Genomic DNA, 18,867 nt, shown 5'->3' on the forward strand with positions numbered 1-18,867 from the left:
ACCATTGATGCAACCTTGTTCCAGGAGAATGTCATTTTTGCTGATAGGAGAGATAGAGGAAGGGATTTGAGTCAAAAGCAATGAAGCACGTCACTGGTCACTGCCCCCAGCGGGAAAAAAAAAAAAAAAAAAAAAAAAAAAAAAAAAAACAGAGGACCTTATTCTCTTTAGCTCTATTTTTGCTTGCACTCCACCTTTTTGCACAGCAAGCATCAGGACCACGCACGGAACCAGAGCAGCATTCATCTTGATCGACCGCGTAAACCCTGTTAAAAAACATTGGACACACATTGCTGAACTGGTCTTCATCTTAGTGGCAACATGACAGAAAACCTTTACCCCGTTGGAACCACCGTCTTTGCCAAACTCAAGGGATATCCTTGGTGGCCAGCGCGTGTAAGGAAAAAAAGAAAAAGAAAAAGAAAAAAAAAAGAGCAATGAATGCACACTATTTCTTCATAGGAAAAGTACACCTGAACAGAAACCAATGTTGACAATATCCTGTTATTGGCTTTTTTTTTTTTTTTTTCTTTAATTGCTGCCATGGGATGTACTTGTAGATTGAGAATGAACAGGACCTACCAGTCAATGTTAGTAGCAAGAAACCAAAACAGAGACCCATTTGGCCAGTTTTTTTTCTTTGGTTCATACGACTAGTAAGTAGTTTTCGCGTCGGACTGTTGCGAGCTCTTAAAAACACCTCTCGATACGTCTAGCAGCAAAGACCAGAGTCAAGAACAACGCTAGATTGGAAAAGTGTTGGAATGCTTTCGACCACACTATATTATTACAAACCAGTAGTGTTTCTTGTAGCATGGTCGGCAATCAAAGAGTTGCGTGGATGAACAGCATCGCTATGCTTATTTTTTGAGAAAGAGAGAGAGAGAAAGAGGAAGATGGTGGCTGTATACTGCCTAATAGCCATTTAAGCTGCTGAGCAGTATCAGGAGATAGCACTGGAAGTACGGATTGCAATGGAAGATAGATGTGAGGAACTGGCAGCAGAGATTAAGTCTTGACTATTTTGACATCTGTCTTTTTTTTGCACAGCTATCCTTCTTTTTATCCTTGGACACTGAGCAGAAGATAAAGTTCCCTTCTCTTCGTTTAGAAAGCCGGCAATAGGGCGTTCTTATGGTTTCACTATTACTCCTGTTTCTGACATTGCCTTGCAATTCTTCTTTCTGCCTTTATCTTAGTGGCTGGTTCGGGACCACAGAACTCAAACCATTTGATCCTGCCTCAGCTGAGAAAACAAAGTCAACTCTCAAGAGAGGGAGTGCTTTAAGGACTGCACTGGGTGAGGCTTTAGATCCAAGTATTATCGCACATCGAATTACAGGCGATGCCGAGGAAGATGACGACGATGACGACGATCAAGTAGCAGCAACACCATCCAAGACGAATGCCTCCGAAAGACCAAAAGAACGACACAAAAAGGCCAGACTAATGTGGAGAAGAAAAGACGACCAAGCACTTCAGAGGACCAAACTGCAAAAAGAAAGGTCTCCAAGAAGACGGCATCGGTTGAAGATGATAATAATGAGTTAGCCAAGGTGTGTGTAATGCAGTTTGGGATATACTAAAAATAGCTGGGTCATGGCATAATTAGAACTATTTCCGGGATCATTGTTTATTATTGACACATTGACCTCCGTGCCTCTAGCCTTCCATTAAGCGAACGGCAAGTGCGCCTCGCTCCCGCCTCGAGTCAGACTTCAAGAGCGTGGATGATGATATTAGCATTGGAGATACAAGCAATGGACGTACGAAACAATCGGAAGATGACGCAGGGGACGCGGGAGACTTGAGAGCAAAGAAGAGGATTAAGAGTATGCCATAGTTCTGCGTCAATATTTTGAGCGATGAGAGAAAGTGTTCGCATTATATCAAGCTAATAACATCTTTTGGAAATAAAATAGGTGGCCAGCCCAGCGAGCGTCTTCTGAAACTCCGACATAAGCTGCAGAAATTGCTTCTGGTGGAAGGCCTTTCAGACGATGTTTTGATTCAGGTATAAAAAAAAACATTTGCTTTTTCTCTTTCTTATTGGGTACCCTAATCTAATATCCTCCTATCCTTACGCTACTAGAATCTGGAGCGTGCGGACCCAATCCTCGCCGAAGTAGAAGCATTTGACATTGATTTACAAATGCTTAAGGTATATCAAGTATCCTTGTATATATATAGTTTCAAAATTCACAAGCAGAAAGATATGAACATATTGTAATGTTGCTTTTTCATTTTTCGTTAGGATACCAAAATTGGTCGATTAATGAAAAAGATCTCGGCACTTCAGTTCAGCCAGGACCCTCACAAAATCGTTGAAAGATCAGTAAAGCTCATCAAACAATATAAACATGATGGAAAAGGCACAGGAACATGGCGAGATTTTGAACACGAGCGTAGACAAGGGAACAGAATCGTCTACACCTGTTACAGAGACAGCACCTGTCGTGGCCGATAAAAACTCCAATGCTGCCGAGGCGGAGCATGAAATGGCGACCGCGCCGCTGGCCAATTCAAACAATAATATCTCAGATCCTTCAGCACCTGCGCCAGAAGCTGTAATGGCAGCCATGGCAGCCATTGTAGGAACAAGCACAGTTGATCCGCCTGCCAGCTCAATCGAACCTGTTGCAGCTCAAGATGACCAAGCATCAACAGGAAACAATGTGGTATAAAGCGCGCCCAAAAATGGTCTTAACTGAAATAGCCAATCATCAGGAAATTGACTAGAGAAGGGTAGGAAATATCGGTGCAGCAGCAAGAAAAAGGAAAAGAAAAGAAAAAAACAGCCCACAATGCCATAATTCTCAATGATTCATTCTAAAGCATTATGGAAATTAAATACAGTTATTAAATATGGAACAGAATTGGAAGAGATGATTTTTAATAATTTACATGGGCATAGTTCTCGGAAGTGCTGATTTAACAATGTTGATATAATGTGTTTGTTTATGCAACTATCGCTCAAATTATTTTTTCTTGAGAGTGGAGCGACGACCTTGACCTGGTGAACAGTAACATTTGTTTTAGCATACAATCCATATTGAAATTAAAAAAATAAAAACAAAAAAACAAAAAAATATATTCAAAGTTAAACAGTTACCTTCTTTGGAGGTCCTTTACCACGCTTCTTGCGCTCTGCAAGATCTTCGAGGCGTGTCTTCTCTGTTTGGTCAATAAGATTCATCTCTGGACCATCCTCGTGATCTCGCGCAACTTGATCTGCTTCACGTTTGGATAGTATGAATTGATAGTAGGTCCGATGAGTCGCTGACGAAGGATCTTATTACCCGTTGGATGTTCTGCGGGTTATACACATTCCCGAAAATTGCACATGAAATCTTGTTCAGCAATGCGAGTTTGTTTGTCGCCTGGGTCGTCAGGACATGATGAATGGTTTAAATATGAAGAGTTTAGAATGGATCCGATCGTTTTGTGTATAATTTCTGTTCAAAAGCCATTAGTCACGTGGTAATTGGCTACTACAACGGAAGCAAGTTATCTCCTGGAAAAGCATAGCCTTCCTGATCGCAAACTAACATAAAAAATCTTTTAGGCTTGCAAAATCCCTTTTACTAAAGGTACTTATTCATCTAACCCGTCTCGCATCACGCAGTCTTCAACAACTAAAGTCATCGTATTTGTATTATTGCAAAAAAAAATACAGGATGAGCGTCACCAGTGAGGAAATCAACTATCTAATTTTTCGGTACCTTCAAGAGTCAGGTAAGGCTCCGCTTTGAGGGCATCACTAGTATCACCAACGTGATTTTATAAAATAACACATACCACTCGTCTATTTCAGGATTTGTTCATACAGGATTTTCCTTTCAGAATGAGTCACATATCCACAAGTCTGAATATCGGAATGCAAATGTTCAACCAGGTGCTCTCGTGAGTGTGATTCAAAAAGGCTTACTGTATATGGATTTAGAGCTTCAATGTTAATGAGGTAAGTAGACCTGAATCTCTCAATGTCGTGCCCTGGATCTAATTTGTAGTGTAATTTTTATTTTACTTCTCGATACACATTATTTTAACAAGACCTTGCCATGAATTTTCCATCACTATCATTTACGACTTATCAAAACCAGGATGGAACTGAACGGGAATGTACGGGACCAGTGGCACTTATTGGACCTCATCGCTGTGATAAGCAAGGCAAAAATCAAGGCGTGATGATTTAGTTGGGAAGGGTAATAAACGAGATCGAAAAGAGAGTAAACGGCCTCGAGAGCAGCAACAAGGTCGAGACAAGCGCCTGAGAACAGAACTTGATGAAGATGATAAGGATGACGACCCCATTGTAGATACTGACCAAGTTGAGGATGTTTCCTGTTGGCACGCGTATGTCCAATGTCGAGTATTCTCTCATGCTAAATGTATATTAGAATGGACACCTTACTCTTCTTTTTTTTTACGCGTGCATGTGTGATTTATGGGATAAACTAGCTGTGGAAATAATGGATGCGGCGGAGGTGAAGATCATACCAGCAAGCGATGCTATTACTTTGAAAGGCCACACTGCGGATGTATTTGTATGCTCATGGAGTCCTACCTCACCCTTATTGCTGGCATCCGGGTATGTGTCTGATTTACAGAATGCGAAAATTGCGCAGTCATCTTGATCATATCTTTATCTAATATTCCAATCATTCTTTAATACAATTACTAGGTCAGGGATGCAACGGCTCGTATATGGCAAATACCCAGTAGCACCGATGACGCCCTGCTGGAACCAATTGTGCTAAAGCATCTGCCAGCATTAACAGACAGCAATAGAGATGTCACGACAATGGATTGGAATGTAAGACTAATGTGCACGCAAGTCGCAAGGCTCGAAAACCTATCATTTTCATCTAGAATCATTAAGAAGAGTTTACAGACGCATGAGATTATTATTTTATTCTAATATACCTATTTATTTATTTATTTATTTTTCTGGATAGGCTTCAGGAACACTTCTTGCTACAGGATTTTATGATGGACAGGCTCGAATCTGGACGCAGCGCGGACAACTGAGATATTTGATGAGCCAACATCGTGGACCGATCTTTGCTCTAAAATGGAATAAAAAAGGCAACTATATCCTCACAGGAAGTTTAGATCACACTACGATTGTGGGGACGCTACAACAGGGGACGCTAGACAGCAACATGAGTTTCATACTGGCGCAGTACTAGATGTAGATTGGCTTGACAACACCACATTCGCGACATCATCGTCTGATGGGAAAGTGTATGTATGCAAAGTAGATAGCTCTGAGCCCGTCAAGGTGTTTGATGGACATAAGGACGAAGTAAACGCTGTTCGCTGGGACCCTTTAGGAGAACTTCTTGCGTCGTGTTCAGATGATAAAACAGCAAAGGTAGTGTTGGTTTTTGTATTCAAAAAGTCTGATGTCGATATACTTTTTTTCCTTTTTCTTTTTTTTCCTCCATCACCCTCTAACTCGATCATTTTCATGTAGATTTGGACTATGTCGCGGGACGAATGTCTATTTGATCTTACGAATCATACTGAAGCTGTCTATGATATGACGTGGGCACCTCATGAAGCATCATCAAAGGAGCCAAGGATTCTGGCGACAGCCTCGTTCGACATGACAGTGAGACTATGGGATGCTAGAAATGGCGATAACCTTCGTGTCCTCTCAAGACATACCGAAGCAGTATACTCTGTTGCTTTCAATCCAACTGGTACACATCTTGCCACTGGGTCTCCAGACACGACAATCAATATATGGAGAGTGCAGGTCTGTTAATCATTTAAGATTTCATGCCACTCCTTCGATATTTTACTTTAAGGCATGTTATTAACCCAAAAAAATACTTTGCTATTCTTTTTTTTTTTTTTTTTTTTTTTTTTGAGTAGGATGGAGCACTTGTCAAGACATATCAAGGAGAAGGCGGGATTTTTGAAGTGGACTGGAATAGCACAGGAGACAAACTTGCGGCATGTGTGGCCAACGGCACTGTAAGGAAGAACATGCTTATAGTGCTTGTGGTAGACTATGACTCTGATGGCCTTACTAATTCCTAGCATGAACGTTATATTTAATTTTCAATAGCTTGTAGTCGCCCATGTCAAGCTTTAATGGTTGCATTTATAATAGCTCTGTAAACATCGATACCCACATTCATATAAAGAATATTTTTGAAAACGTAATGAACCTAAAAAAGTACACTTCTCATTAACTCTTGATCTGTAAAAACTCATGTCATCTGCTGACAATACATCCCTGCTCACTGAGGCGACAGCGCTCATTACTTCATGGAGAAATGCACTTTCGCTATCGCCTGCAGAACTGCGACCGATTCTAATCGTAGGCTTTTATTTATTTTTTTTTTTATTTTTTTATCTTTTTTTTAAAAAACGTAATATGCTCAACTCTCATAAATCCTCACTTTCTGAATAGGCATGCACGCTGGCAGGAGCCAATTTCCCCAAGCTACTCATCCCGCTGGTCCAACAGGCTTTAACAGATATTGCCGAAGGGTCACTATCGATTTCACTGACTCCTGTCGTTTCCTCTTCAGATATCTTGCCAAATCAAGTACATTTCATTCGTAGGCTTCGGGAAGCGCTTTATAAAGGATCGGCCTTGTGCGGCGGTCCCTATGGCATCAATGCTCTTGGCGCTGTGAATTTCGCGCTTGATCCGGATCTAGTAACAGCTGTGAACAACCATGGGCCTGTGCGTGGACCGAAAAATGCTACGACTCCTGAAGAATACTATAGGCGTGGCCGGGATCTCTTTCAGGCTATTTATCAGCATCACAGTAAGTCCGAAAACCATCCCATTATTATTGGTGACTAAAGATCATATGCTTTATTAACCTATAATTTCCTTTTAACAAAAAAAAAAAAAAAAAAAAAAAAAAAGCCGAGCCGATCCTTAGAAAATTGGAAACAGCAGTCAAGATTTGGTGCAAAGCATTCTCGTTGACACATATGGAAGAGTGTTGAGTGACACCTCAATAATATCTATCCCTGAGACGGAGCTATGTCTGGTAGCGGTACTAGTACCGCTTAATGTCCCTCCTCAATTGAAGAGCCACATCTATGGCGCAAGAAATGGGGTGTCCCAATGGAGCAGGTGCGACAACTTGTGTCTGTGGCTGAAACGATTACACATTGGGTTCATAACCATGCAAACGAGAAGAGTTTGTTATAGACTAGTACTCTATGTTTTTTTTTATTTTAGTTTTTTCTGATTGAAAAAGGAGGATTTTTTTTCAGTAAAATTCATCAAAAGGCCGTGTATCATTGTAACAAGACTCAAAAACCCGTTAACAGCTCTTTCTGCTGCAGTGCGAGATGGACATTCAGGATTGGCCTCGACCGAAAGAATAGCGCGTCGCTTTACACACTCTTGATGTTGCTTTGTAAACGTATAATTTCCACGTCTCACCTCACGCAACCAGTTACAATCTCCACTTAGTGCAGCTGCACGAATCTAGCTCGACATATGAACAATGATGATGATAACATTAAAATAAAATTAGTAGTAGAAAAAAGACGAACAAAAATTGTGTCGTACACTAAGAAAATACCGTCTACACAGGTGTAAAAAAAAAAAAAAGGTACCTCACTGCACGCATGATGACGAAGGTTGTCCCACTCGACATTAAAGACACAATGGTCATACATATGTATCATCTCATGAATCATTGTGTGCTCCTGGTGTTTTTTACTGAAAAATCCATTTTGACAAAGCATGATACCATGATCTTTGGAGAATCCACCAGATTTATCTTGTCGCAAGGAACACATTCGAGCATCTCTCTGGTCAGTGGGCAGCCAGCCTTTGCCAAATTGCTCATCATGAACCGTACGCCCGGACCTAAGATAATTAATATCAAGGACACTTTTGAGTTCATGCACCTTTTCTGTGACGCTTTTATCAAGTTTACAAACTGAGGGGGAAACTGTAACCTACTGCTCTTAATAAGACGCTCTTTGTGAAGCTCACATTGCTTTCGATCTGCTTTATCAACCTCAGCTTGGAATTCTTCAGGGGTTAGACCAATACCAGTAATAAGTGAGAGAGTCTTTCTCCAGCGTTCAAATGACTTGTTTTCCTTCCTTTCCTTCTCTGAGGCACTTCCGCTCGCAGTTGCCCAGGTTGAGGACTCAAATGATTTCGGCGTCTGTTCTACAGGCACTTCCGTGGGCGCTTGTGCCATTTTGAATAGTTGGAATGGGGATGGCTGGTTGGTTTGTTGTAATGCTGCAACTAATGAAAATTATTTCAATGTCCTACTTCAATGTCCTGTTTTTATATAACATTACCATTTTGGGAACAGGAATAGATCCGGCGGGGCTTGGTGTTTACTCAACACTTGCAGGGCGAAAAGTGCCTGCCTTCAACCACCTCCATTACCCAGCACGTCTCTACGCCATTCACTACAAGTTTTATGACAAATGGCCTCTAACTGCTGCGTCTGAAGGTATTGTCGAGACCAGGTGCGAAATTGTTTTTTCACTATTCCAAAAGAGCATAGGATATCCACTCACTTATGAACAACTCTTTTAGCATAAACCTAGATACAACATGTCGAAATCTAGAGCTATTCAATGGCCAACTGTAGTTATCAGCTCCCTTCCCAAGTCTCATTCAATACATGGAACATCGCCAGCTAACTTGCCATTCAGTACTCCGCGACAACATTTGCGCATGAAGACACATAGATTGTCTTCAGAAATATCAACTTCAAAGCTTTCATATGATCAATCTTTCGAGGCGACACCGTTTGCAAAAAATCAATGCTGTTCCCAACAAACGCGTAACCCCACTACGTGCCCGGTCTTTAAGCCAGTGCATTTGCACTACAAGTTATTTCTTTGAATCTTTGAACGTACTTGCGCCAAAGTGTAAGATATTGAACTCGACTACAAATCGCTTTGGATACCGACAATATCGCCAGTCTCACACCTCAAGCGCATCTAATGCGCAAAACCTTCAAGCTAGTGCCGCGACTCGGCCTTCCACTGACAATAGCAGTCCGCAGCGCTCACGAAGGACTCGTGGCTCCAGACTAGCTGACTTCTTTTCAAACAGTACGCCATCAAACACTCATAATACCCCCAACATTGTCGTAAATTCTGTGAAGTCTTCAAAAAAAAAGAATACGTCAATAAGACAACCTCGCCATTCCTCAGCTGCAATACATATCAAGAAGGCGGTCGTGGCTCTCGATAACTTGAGATTATTAATATATCCAGATCGATTTTATACTCACTCGTCCCACTTGGGACGTAACGACATATCACAGAGCATTAATGGAAAAGCACCGTATACCATCATCCATAGTCCCACCACTGCCAGCGCTTCAGCAACTCTATAATATCCTTTTCACATCGAGACACATTAACTTACTTACACCGGCTGATTGGGACGCCTATATTTTCTGGCTCTCACACCATAAGGACTATCATATGCTAAGCTTAGTTCATCTACCATCCTTGGTAATCCAAAGTTAGCACGTAAATGCAGTGCTCAATCATACATCTTACTCACCGAGGCTCGATTACACACACTTGTTAATGGGAAGCAGTCCATCCTGGATCACTCAGAGTCAAATATGCGATCAGAGGATACAAAACAAACAAATGGGCTGGATTTGCCTATTATTCAATCACCATCAGAGCTTGTGGAAAATACGATTGAGTACATGAAAGCCCATAAAGTCCTTCGCAATGCAGATCTCTATCGTCTCTGGCTTGCCACAGCATTTCAGGAAAGGGACTGGCATGCAGGGATAAAGGCTTGGAAGCAGATGGAGTCTGAAAAAAAGAGCTTGCCTCTACCTTCGATCGCTACGATTGCATATGCCATTCAAAGCTATATCCATACTGATGAGATTACGAAGACAGTAAAGTTACTTGGCTCGGTTATAGATCGATATATCTCCATTCAACAGCAGCAAAGTGGTATCGATCTTCTAGATGTAACACCGCTTGTTGTGACAAGCGGGAGTACTGGAGGAAACACCACGGATATGGAGGCGGCTGATGGAAGGATAGAGTTCCTGAGACGACGAAAACAAGCCATACAAAGCCTTGCCACATCGCAAGGGAAGTCGATTGCTGCTCGGACTCCTAGTTCAATCGAGGGATGGAAGGCTGTCATCAATCCTATATTAATTGAAGTCATATGCCTGGGGCGGGATGAGCATGGGTTCCCACTGGCCATGGAATTGGCGCTCGATCTATTTGAGAAAGGACATGCTCTTGATGAGATCCAATTTCAGTATTTAATTCGATCCATTGCAGCTAACAAAAATTCACAGAAAGCTATGGGGTTTATGAGGCGTTTAGTTGAAATGAATAAATGGACCCAACTTGGCTCACCAAAAACACATAATATCGAGATTGAACGCGTTTTACAGAGCCTAAACGATCAGAATAGCGCGAAAAGCCCGATTGAATCAAGGAGAATAATGACAGAACTTGGGCTTCAGGAGATTCTGAGGCAAGCGAGTAATGACCATGATTTTGATCGCGTTCAGGATATGATCCAGGAGCTGACCGATCAGGAACTCCCATTGGCAGCAGACGTGTCGGAAAAGGTCATAATTGATCTAACGATGAATCATCGATTCGGAGCCGCCCTTGAGGTATTGGACAAATCTTTGCGAGACAATCATGTACCATCTATCAGTGCCTTGAACCGTTTGTTACGTGGCTTGGTTAAGAGTGACATGTTGGACGAGTCAGTAGAGCTGTTTCGTAATTTGGCTGAGAACCATGGCGTCAAGCCTGATGTCCACATGTACCGCAATGTCTTGAAGTTGACGGCAGCATACGGACAGCCCCCCATGACACGAAGAATACTATCAATACTCGAAGGACTGGGCGTGAAGCGAGATGGCGAAATGTACCTACAACTGATGCTGACCTATGTTCGTTCAGAGAACCTGTCAGAGGCTATCAAAGTATTTGAGGAGATGGATCGTTCTGGAATAGCAAACGAGATCAAGCACATCAATGCTCTACTCGAAGGGGCTGTTCGACACTCAATACCAGCAACAGTTGTTGGCATCTTAGAGATCATGTCATCACAGAAAATACGTCCAAATGCTCAAACTTGGAACATCCTCCTTGGTGGCGCATTAAGGGCCCGAGATCGACTGTTTGCTCGTGAGTTGTACCAAGAACTTTGCCACTCGTCTTGGGTGATACAGAGGATAGGTCTGATGGATCCCTTCACGCATCTCGTCATCCAGAGACTTTTCAACTTCTTATGAATTCATTTGCAGATCGATATGGTGTCGAATCAACACTAAAACTACTAAAGGAAGCATTAGATGCTGGATATCCTAGTCGCGTGGCATCGAGCATGTACCGAGAATTGTTGGGCAAAAGCTGTAAACGAGGAAGGGAGCTGTTGGCTATGAATTTTATCGACTATTACGACAGTCTGAAAATGTTAGAAATAGGACTTTCCGAAGGGCGATGGTCAGGGATCGCCAGACCATGCCGTAACATCCTTAATTCGCAAGGCCGCTGTAACGCTCGCTTCTCCCACGGCGATCATTCCAAGCTCTCCATCAAATGTACCTACTTTGACCGACTTATACCAACAACTAATGACACAGCTGCATGTGGAAGATCAGATTGCTTATGGACGGGATATGTCGACAGATTTGATCCTTTCCGGGTTCCATTTGACTCAGCATTTAGCTGCGGATGCTATACGCTTTTACGCCAAGTCAGGAGAGTTATCAGCTGCATTTGGGCTGTTCATGAAGATGGCCGTGCATACGGAATAGAATCATCATATGACATGGTACAAGTGTTGTATGAGGCTGCTCAGACATATGGATTAATTGAATCATTGCCTTCAACTGAACTATCCTCCAAGATGAGTGGGGTGAAGCAATCTGCTAATTGGGATGAAAATTTGACGCAGCTCTGGATAAAGGCGTTGCGTACTGCCATGGAGAAACATAGCCTCCCAAGACCGGCAAGCATACTATAATAAAATTTATGGCATTTGCTCACATTTGGTACCTTGGAACCCTTTAACTACATGTATACTAGCTTTTAGTTGATTTGGATAAATAAGAAGATCTCCTCCTTTGGACTTCATCCTATATTTTGACTTTTGAGGCTCACTTTTCCGCATCATCAAGCAGGGTTATGCTCGGACGGAAAGTAGTATGGCTACGGAACTCCTATAAACAAAATTCAGTTTACCACTCATGCTGGTGTAGTTTGAGAATTGAGTGCGATCAAGACCGCAATAACTCATTTATAGAGTCCAGTCTTGCGGTTTTCAAGGCATTGAGGCTTCTTGATATGATCCTTGGCATTGCTGCGGAAAGAGTGCACAGGGTGTTTATCGACCCAGCGTTGATCGCTACTCCATATCGTCAAGGTTACAGATCGCTCTCTTTGTGCATCGTTGGGCTGTCCATGCTTGTTTGCCATCGGATGATGGTTTGTTGCTTGAGAAGTTGACGAAGCCCTGTTCAATCAATTGGCCATGAAAGTATGCAAAGTGTTGGATATCAGATTGAGCACTGAGATCGGCTTTCCAAGGTGCAGAAGCCATTCTAGCTGTTCTAGTAGCCACCATATCAGCAAACACATTGCCAGCGCTGTTGCTATGAGCACGGACCATTTTATCTCAACTGACCCTGGTCTGTCGTTGACGGGTTAGTAGACTACTGCCCAAAGCCCAGCATAGTTACATTGAGGACGTTTCCTAGGCAATATATGGTGCCGAGATTTGACAGGCTGTTGATATTGGATCACAACTACCTGGTTGTCGAGCTCCACACAAATATCTTTACTAGAGGGGTAGAGAGGATAGCAGTAAGCAGGCCTATGTGCTCCGCTTTGGCAGATGAAGCAAACCCATCAATCCGACCTTGTACTGTGGTAGCCGCCGCTTGAGGTCTGTCAACGACACCGAAAGCTATAGTGACATCGGTAGAACCAACCTTTATCATGGACCCGCCTGAAGAGAGGACACGTGGGGTTGTATTGTCAACAAGTCACTCGCGTATCTTTGTCCCCTCGCTCGCGACCTCAGAGATCGACATGCAGACAAGGTCAATGGTCATAGAATTAGTACTTTTTTTTTATAACGAGGACCACGAGGTCATGTAGGATTTATTTGCGAGGGTCATCCTTAGCCGTAGGCCTCAATCATCAAAAATTTACCGCCAACTCCACCTACTGTCGGTAGCTTGCCGTCACCCGTCGATCTGCCTCAGCCCTGATCCCGTTCACGTCTGCTGCTCGTCGATGTTCTTGGTGAGAGCCAAAGGATTCACCTCTACTACGTCTGTGCCTCCCAACACAGTTGCGTCCCCTGGCGCGTTTGCTTACAGAGGTGGTGCCATTGTCTCCTGCAGTTGACAGTGACTTTGCAGCGCCTGTTTCAGATTTCAGTCCTGCCGAGCCCTCGGCTGATAGCGGCCGGCTGGCGTCTCCGTTGTTGTACAAAAATGTTCAATAACTGCTCCTATATGATTTGCTGGCGCTGAGCGCGGAAGGTCTCACTTTTTTTTTTTTTTTTTTTTTTGATAAGGACCTCGGGTCATGGAACCCTGACCGCCGTGGTTGGTACTCAAAGTCCACCTTTCCGGTGTGGCCTGTTGCGCAACACGACAAATTATCCGCTATCCATAGTCATCAAAAGCTCCATTCCACCTAGCCGCTCTACCACGTCCAGTTTAGTTTTCCCAAGGTAGCTGTCCCGGACTCGATCATCCACTGAGTGTGGAAGGCTTTTTTTTTTTTTTTTTTGATAACAAGGACCCACGAGGTCATGTAGGATTTATTTAGATGTTAGCTCTATAAATGGGTTGCCCCATTACTGGGGTCGCAAATAAAGCGGTATCCAATAATCGACCGAAGCCGCATCGTCATACTGCCACAGTACTACATCCTGTTCATAAACCACGTCAGCATTGAGTAGACTTCCTTGGTCCCAGAGGACCTGTGGCACGGCTCTACTCCCTACTTGGCCTGTTGTGCGCGAAGGTCATCCTTTAGCCGCTGTCCTCAATCATCAAAAATTTACAGCTTTCCAGGCGCTCCATAATCGCCAATTCCACCTGCTGCCGGTAGCTTGCCGCCACTCGCCGGTCTGCCTCAGTCCTGATCGCCTTCACATCTGCTGTTCGTCGTTGTCCCTGGTGAGAGCCAAAGAATTCACCTCTGCTACGTCTGTGCCTCCCAACACAGTTGCGTCCCCTGGCGCGTTTGCTCACAGAGGTGATACCATTGTCTCTTTCCCAGTTGACGGCGACTTTGCAGCGTCTGTTCCAGATTTCAGTCCTGCCGAGTTCCTCGATTGACTTGACAAAGCGGCAAACAATGTACCTTGAGATCGATGTTGTGGTTCTGAAGATCGTCTTCCATTTTTGTATCAGTTCCTTCGGCACCAAAACCGTGGTACAAGTCTTGGACAGTCCAGTGAGCATCCTCACCCTCGTTCCTCCGTCCCATATCCACCTCTTCCTCACCAAACAGAGTGCTCGCATGTCGAATCTCTCTGACGCCCTTGAACATCGCTTCCAAAGAGCCCCAAATCACGTTGTCGGCTACAGGTGTAAACGAGGGACCTCCTTTATTCAGGTTTGGCTCCTGTGTTTTCCCTTGTTTGTCTTCCCAGAGCTTCTTCTCCTTCACTAATGCTCTTTTGCCATCCTTCGTGATGAGTTCTATGGCCTGCTTCCAACCTTTCAATTGCTCGTCCAGTGTCATGGGACATCGCCAGAGGTGTTCTATGTCCTCCTGCTCCTGTTCACACATCCTGCAGATGTCAGTCTCATACAGGTCCGGTCGCCATTGCCTCATATAAGTGAGTGTAGGAAGCATACCATGGACCTTCTTTATTCTGTGCGCTCTCTTGTGACAATCTGCTGGGCTGGTGAAGAGGCCTCTAGGCGTGTTGCCATCGTGAAGAATATGCAGGCTTGCTTTCCATTCTACTTCTCGCCAGTCTGCAATATAATTCCTGACTCTGTTCTGAGACGCCCACAAGTAATGTGTTCTCACTGCTGATTGGAGTTTTAGCAGGTGTCTAAGATCATCCTCCACCATCTCGTTCTCGAACATAGCGTGACAGCGCAGATCGTTGTGTTCCAGTCCTTTGATTGTCCACATTTCGCTAAAATGAGCATCTTTGGCGGCTTGGTCTGCCCTTATATTGCCTCTATTCCCAGCATGGCCCTTGACCCATTTCACAGTTTACCTTCCCGCCCTGCTTAAAGAGCGCTCTCGAAATGGCTGCCCACCACACTGCGTACTTGGATCGCAATCGCTGCCGTTCAGTGCTTGCTTCTCGCTTTTGAGCAAGGTCCTTGAACTGAACCACTACCGCCATGTTGTCTATGTAGACAGTCGTTGGAACGTTACGGGGACTGACTAGAATGGCTGCGTACAGTCCTACTAGCTCTGCCTTGGTGGATGAAGCATACCCATCGGACTCTACCTGAAACTACATTTGAGAAGCTTTCTGGGCCTATCTGAGCCACCACCCCGAAAGCCATCCGCGCCGCCCTTCTTCCTGCCTCTTCAAGGGACCCATCGGAGTAAAGTGTTAGCTGACTCATCGTTGATAGTTTCTCTCTTTGACGCAGTATATTGTCCATGTCAACCTGTGGGATCTCTACACCTAGGCACTCAGAGGAGCCAAACCACCGATGATGACCCTCTGGGATTTTATTATTCCTTGTTCTTGAGGAGTCCATCTCTTCTTGCGCTTTCGTCCTGAGCCTCCTATCGAGAGCTTGTTCATCGAGTTCATGGCGTCCACGTATCTTGTTTCGCTCTTGTGCTCTACGTCTTGCTCGGTTGAAAGCCGCTCGTCGTCGCTGTTCTCTTCTTCCTTGTTCATCGAGCCTTTGAAACCTAGCCTGTAACCGTAGGCGTTCTTGACGGGCGAGCTCTTTCGATAGCCTTCGAGTGTGCGGCTTCTTGCTTGGCTTGCACCCACTGTTCACGTCGCCACACTCTCCTTCTCTCCACCTCTTCTTTTTTCCTCTGTTACTCTATTTTTCTTAGCAACCATTGCTCCCTCTTCCCTCTTTCCAAACGGTCGCGAAATTGTAACATTTTCCTTCCTTGAGGATCTTTCCACAGCCTATGCCTCTCGTTAGCTTCGCGCTCTTTTTCTCTCAAACGCTCTCTTTTTTCAAAATTTTCTCGCAAGTATTCTTTTTGGAGTTCGCGATCAGACTCAGTGTATCCTTCATACTCCTGCATACCCTCTTGTATGTAACACTGTGCTCTTCTTTCTCTTTCCTCCCGCTGTTCTACACTTAGGGGATCAAGTGGCTCTCTGGGGTCTTCTTCCACGTCACTGAGGTAACTTATATATCCAACTTCATCATCCTCATCATCCTCAGTGGGCTGCTCCTCCAACATATTGTCTTCTGTGAGTAGTTCATCTGCTCTCTCATTGTTTTCAGCCTCATTTAGCTGTTGGAGCTCCCTTAAATCTCTCTCTTCCTCTTCGTCTAGTCTCTGAAGAATGTTCTTTTTGTCTCTACACCATACTTCGATAAAGTTGTGTGTGTAAAGGGACTCATGAAGGGCATTTTGAACATTGTGGAACCATGCTGGAGATGCCTTTGGGTCTCTTCCGAGTGTGGAAGGCTTTTTTTTTTTTTTTTTTTTTTTTTTTTGAGCAAGGACCCTCAGGTCATGGGCCGCTGAGTGCGGAAGCCTCATCTGGTCCACTTCACCGGTCCGCATCTCTACTCCTTAATCTGTCACTCGATGTTGATGTCTTCCGTATTAAATAGTTTAGATCCAGTTCGATTTTGTCGTAGAGCATCTACTAGTGATCTCTGGAAACTAGTAGGTAATGATGAAAAATGAAGAATTGGGCAAGAGCCTCGTGGTTTTGGGATACGATAGTGATCCTAAGTAATGCTTTGAATGATTTTGAGGATGCTGCAAAAGGGCATCGATAATAAGAAGTTTTTTTTTTTTTTTTTTGATAACAAGGACCACGAGGCATCGATAATAAGAAGAGAGTCATTTAATAACTGCTAATTTTCTGAGAATTCATAATGAGAATAATGAAGATAAACTCACCTGCAAAAGGCATCGAATAAGAAGAAGATTCTTTGCAGTGAAGGAAAAAGCTTTTTTTTTCTTTTTTTTTTTTTTTTTTTTTTTCCTGTTAACAAGAACCCACAGAGGTGAGGAATTTTATTTCATAATCTCGCTCTAAAGTAATGATATCGCCCTCAACTATGAAACAAGCGAAACTCTCAAAGTTCGCACGGGATGGCTGTGAAGAGCCAATTCGTATCCATGTTTTTCTCTACCAATGTACACCGTGATCGGTACTCGAAGTCCATCCTTCCGATGTGGCCTGTTGCGCCCGTGAAAAGCCGCGGAGGCTGGCGTGCCGACTCTAGCTAAGGACGACTTTTAATTTTTTCTATTCGATCAAATCCACTGGCATGTGGACCAAATCTTGCGGAATTGGTCTGAAATTTCTACTTTGGACTCCGTCAAACTTTGTGATCATCGCTGTCCTAGTCAATGGGTGATGGGGGATGCTGCCAGATGTACCGCTGGTTCGGCTGGGGGTGGAATATAAACCTAAGACATGTGGCCAGCCAGGCGACTTAGGGTAGTGCACCCACGATCTTAGCCTTAGCGGAGAACACTAGGCTGTCTCGGAGAGAAAGTATAAAACTCAAGCAAATCCCTGACCTGGCACATGTTTGCTTCACTTTATGTGCCTTAACCAGGACTCGAACCCGGCCCCTGGGCTAGACAGGGGGGTGCCCTGACGAGTTTTACTACTCAGCCATTGGCTTGTTTGCTCTTGCAGTGAAGGAAAAAGCTACTTAAATACTATTTAAAAATGGTAGAAAATAGGATGATAGGAAATAATAAATTGAAAGGAAATACATATTTAGGTAAATGAATAGGCGTCATTTACGACAATTTTCAGGCTCTTGTGGCGCAATTGGTTAGCGCGTCTGACTGTTAATCAGGAGGTTGGTGGTTCAAGCCACCCAGGAGCGTACATTTTGCTGGTAGCATTTTATTCGGGGTGATGATATTTGCACGGCCCCGTACAAATAGTAATTTTTACCATTATTTGGCAGCCTTTTTTGCGGCAGCAGCTGGGCTGCCAAATAATAAGCTGTTTGCACGGGGTTATTATCCCAGTTTTTTAATTAAAACCCGCCTTTAATTGGTGGGCTTCCTCTAAATAAAAATGTCAATAGACAGGAAGCATTAGGATCGCAAAATATGTTGATGTGCCTCACTGGATTGTAGCTGAATATCACGATCAAAAACAGGATTGTCCTCAGTAAACGAGATACGAGAGTTTTTACAGAAATAATAGAAATAGGCTAATAACGCTAGGTAGGTTGCCAAATCATGAGGGTGTTCCTTGACAGCTGGGCTGCCAAAAAAAGTCTTCAAAGTTGACTATATTTGCACTTGGATTGCCAATTAGATTAATCCAATATCTTTTTCCATGAAGGTTATTTGCACAGGAGACGGAAGTAGTGTAAATCAGTGTGTACGTTGGTCGTGCGATAATTTTTTTAGATTATTACATGGGGGGGGAGGGGCATGCGAGTAAGGTGTGTAAGGACCATGCAGATGTCTTTTCTTCAAAGAATGAATTTACAAGAGACACGTTTTTTCCACGATACAAGCGCATTGTGGTGACATGAAGTAGATGAATCAAGAGAAAAAGAGCTCCAGAGAATGGGCACATACATAAACATACTCCTCAACTTCCTTCAGCTTCTCTCTTGTTCCCAACTTCTATCACTTACTTTCATTACTCCTTCCACTCGTGCTCCTTAATTGTATTCTTCCTTTAACATTTATTCTTTCACAAGAACGCTG

The 18,867-nt window shown here is 43.6% G+C and overlaps 7 protein-coding genes and 1 non-coding gene across 8 annotated transcripts; 6 read left to right on the forward strand and 2 right to left on the reverse strand.

Annotated features, from left to right (window-relative positions):
* Positions 1-160: 160 nt before the first annotated feature.
* On the forward strand, positions 161-2,882 carry BCR41DRAFT_357265 (hypothetical protein). Its single transcript, XM_022024855.1, has 9 exons — positions 161-396; positions 561-643; positions 1,200-1,380; positions 1,419-1,556; positions 1,667-1,832; positions 1,923-2,014; positions 2,093-2,161; positions 2,255-2,335; positions 2,373-2,882. Exons 1-9 carry the CDS (start codon positions 322-324, stop codon positions 2,682-2,684), a joined length of 1,197 nt encoding a protein of 398 aa, XP_021879482.1. The 5' UTR covers positions 161-321; the 3' UTR covers positions 2,685-2,882.
* On the reverse strand, positions 2,869-3,380 carry BCR41DRAFT_357267 (hypothetical protein; the record flags this gene model as incomplete). The annotated part of the gene is made up of 4 exons (XM_022024856.1): positions 2,869-3,013; positions 3,133-3,208; positions 3,241-3,291; positions 3,327-3,380. Coding segments are annotated over 4 exons (216 nt in total), but the record flags the coding sequence as incomplete, so codon positions are not given.
* Positions 3,381-3,606: 226 nt separating this feature from the next.
* On the forward strand, positions 3,607-6,146 carry BCR41DRAFT_357268 (WD40-repeat-containing domain protein). Its single transcript, XM_022024857.1, has 11 exons — positions 3,607-3,735; positions 3,815-3,952; positions 4,054-4,184; positions 4,205-4,346; positions 4,462-4,591; positions 4,690-4,816; positions 4,959-5,109; positions 5,148-5,377; positions 5,480-5,764; positions 5,884-5,985; positions 6,080-6,146. Exons 1-11 carry the CDS (start codon positions 3,678-3,680, stop codon positions 6,104-6,106), a joined length of 1,521 nt encoding a protein of 506 aa, XP_021879484.1. The 5' UTR covers positions 3,607-3,677; the 3' UTR covers positions 6,107-6,146.
* A 43-nt stretch (positions 6,147-6,189) lies between these two features.
* BCR41DRAFT_114622 (hypothetical protein) lies at positions 6,190-7,214 on the forward strand. The gene is made up of 3 exons (XM_022019408.1): positions 6,190-6,334; positions 6,428-6,791; positions 6,896-7,214. The coding sequence occupies exons 1-3, from the start codon at positions 6,227-6,229 to the stop codon at positions 6,976-6,978; spliced, it is 555 nt and encodes a 184-aa protein (XP_021879485.1). The 5' UTR covers positions 6,190-6,226; the 3' UTR covers positions 6,979-7,214.
* BCR41DRAFT_357270 (peptidase M76 family-domain-containing protein) lies at positions 7,153-8,243 on the reverse strand (the record flags this gene model as incomplete). Its single annotated transcript, XM_022024858.1, has 4 exons — positions 7,952-8,243; positions 7,600-7,766; positions 7,299-7,468; positions 7,153-7,195 (listed from the first exon to the last, which is right to left on the reverse strand). Exons 1-4 carry the CDS (start codon positions 8,196-8,198, stop codon positions 7,153-7,155), a joined length of 627 nt encoding a protein of 208 aa, XP_021879486.1. The 5' UTR covers positions 8,199-8,243.
* A 72-nt stretch (positions 8,244-8,315) lies between these two features.
* Positions 8,316-9,478, forward strand: BCR41DRAFT_114683 (hypothetical protein). The gene is made up of 2 exons (XM_022019409.1): positions 8,316-8,478; positions 8,549-9,478. Exon 2 carries the CDS (start codon positions 8,739-8,741, stop codon positions 9,357-9,359), a length of 621 nt encoding a protein of 206 aa, XP_021879487.1. The 5' UTR covers positions 8,316-8,478; positions 8,549-8,738; the 3' UTR covers positions 9,360-9,478.
* BCR41DRAFT_114695 (hypothetical protein) lies at positions 9,278-11,432 on the forward strand. The gene has a single exon (XM_022019410.1). It carries the CDS (start codon positions 9,597-9,599, stop codon positions 11,259-11,261), a length of 1,665 nt encoding a protein of 554 aa, XP_021879488.1. The 5' UTR covers positions 9,278-9,596; the 3' UTR covers positions 11,262-11,432.
* Positions 11,433-17,950: 6,518 nt separating this feature from the next.
* Positions 17,951-18,023, forward strand: BCR41DRAFT_t104. The gene has a single exon. It is a non-coding gene; the product is annotated as a tRNA-Asn (tRNA).
* Positions 18,024-18,867: the final 844 nt, after the last annotated feature.

This window comes from Lobosporangium transversale (genome assembly GCF_002105155.1).
Source record: "Lobosporangium transversale strain NRRL 3116 chromosome Unknown BCR41scaffold_29, whole genome shotgun sequence".
Classification (NCBI taxonomy): Eukaryota; Fungi; Mortierellomycota; class Mortierellomycetes; order Mortierellales; family Mortierellaceae; genus Lobosporangium; species Lobosporangium transversale.

Bases quoted from the DNA above. Each gene is read 5' to 3' on its own strand.
- BCR41DRAFT_357265 (XM_022024855.1), top strand. From the start codon at position 322: ATGACAGAAAACCTTTACCCCGTTGGAACCACCGTCTTTGCCAAACTC. The intron at 1,557-1,666 runs GTGTGTGTAATG...CCGTGCCTCTAG, and splicing joins ATAATAATGAGTTAGCCAAG to CCTTCCATTAAGCGAACGGC. The intron at 1,833-1,922 runs GTATGCCATAGT...GAAATAAAATAG, and splicing joins AGCAAAGAAGAGGATTAAGA to GTGGCCAGCCCAGCGAGCGT.
- BCR41DRAFT_357268 (XM_022024857.1), top strand. From the start codon at position 3,678: ATGAGCGTCACCAGTGAGGAAATCAACTATCTAATTTTTCGGTACCTT. The intron at 5,378-5,479 runs GTAGTGTTGGTT...ATTTTCATGTAG, and splicing joins CAGATGATAAAACAGCAAAG to ATTTGGACTATGTCGCGGGA. The intron at 5,986-6,079 runs GTAAGGAAGAAC...AATTTTCAATAG, and splicing joins CATGTGTGGCCAACGGCACT to CTTGTAGTCGCCCATGTCAA.
- BCR41DRAFT_114622 (XM_022019408.1), top strand. From the start codon at position 6,227: ATGTCATCTGCTGACAATACATCCCTGCTCACTGAGGCGACAGCGCTC. The intron at 6,335-6,427 runs GTAGGCTTTTAT...CTTTCTGAATAG, and splicing joins AACTGCGACCGATTCTAATC to GCATGCACGCTGGCAGGAGC. The intron at 6,792-6,895 runs GTAAGTCCGAAA...AAAAAAAAAAAG, and splicing joins GGCTATTTATCAGCATCACA to CCGAGCCGATCCTTAGAAAA.
- BCR41DRAFT_114683 (XM_022019409.1), top strand. From the start codon at position 8,739: ATGATCAATCTTTCGAGGCGACACCGTTTGCAAAAAATCAATGCTGTT.
- BCR41DRAFT_114695 (XM_022019410.1), top strand. From the start codon at position 9,597: ATGCGATCAGAGGATACAAAACAAACAAATGGGCTGGATTTGCCTATT.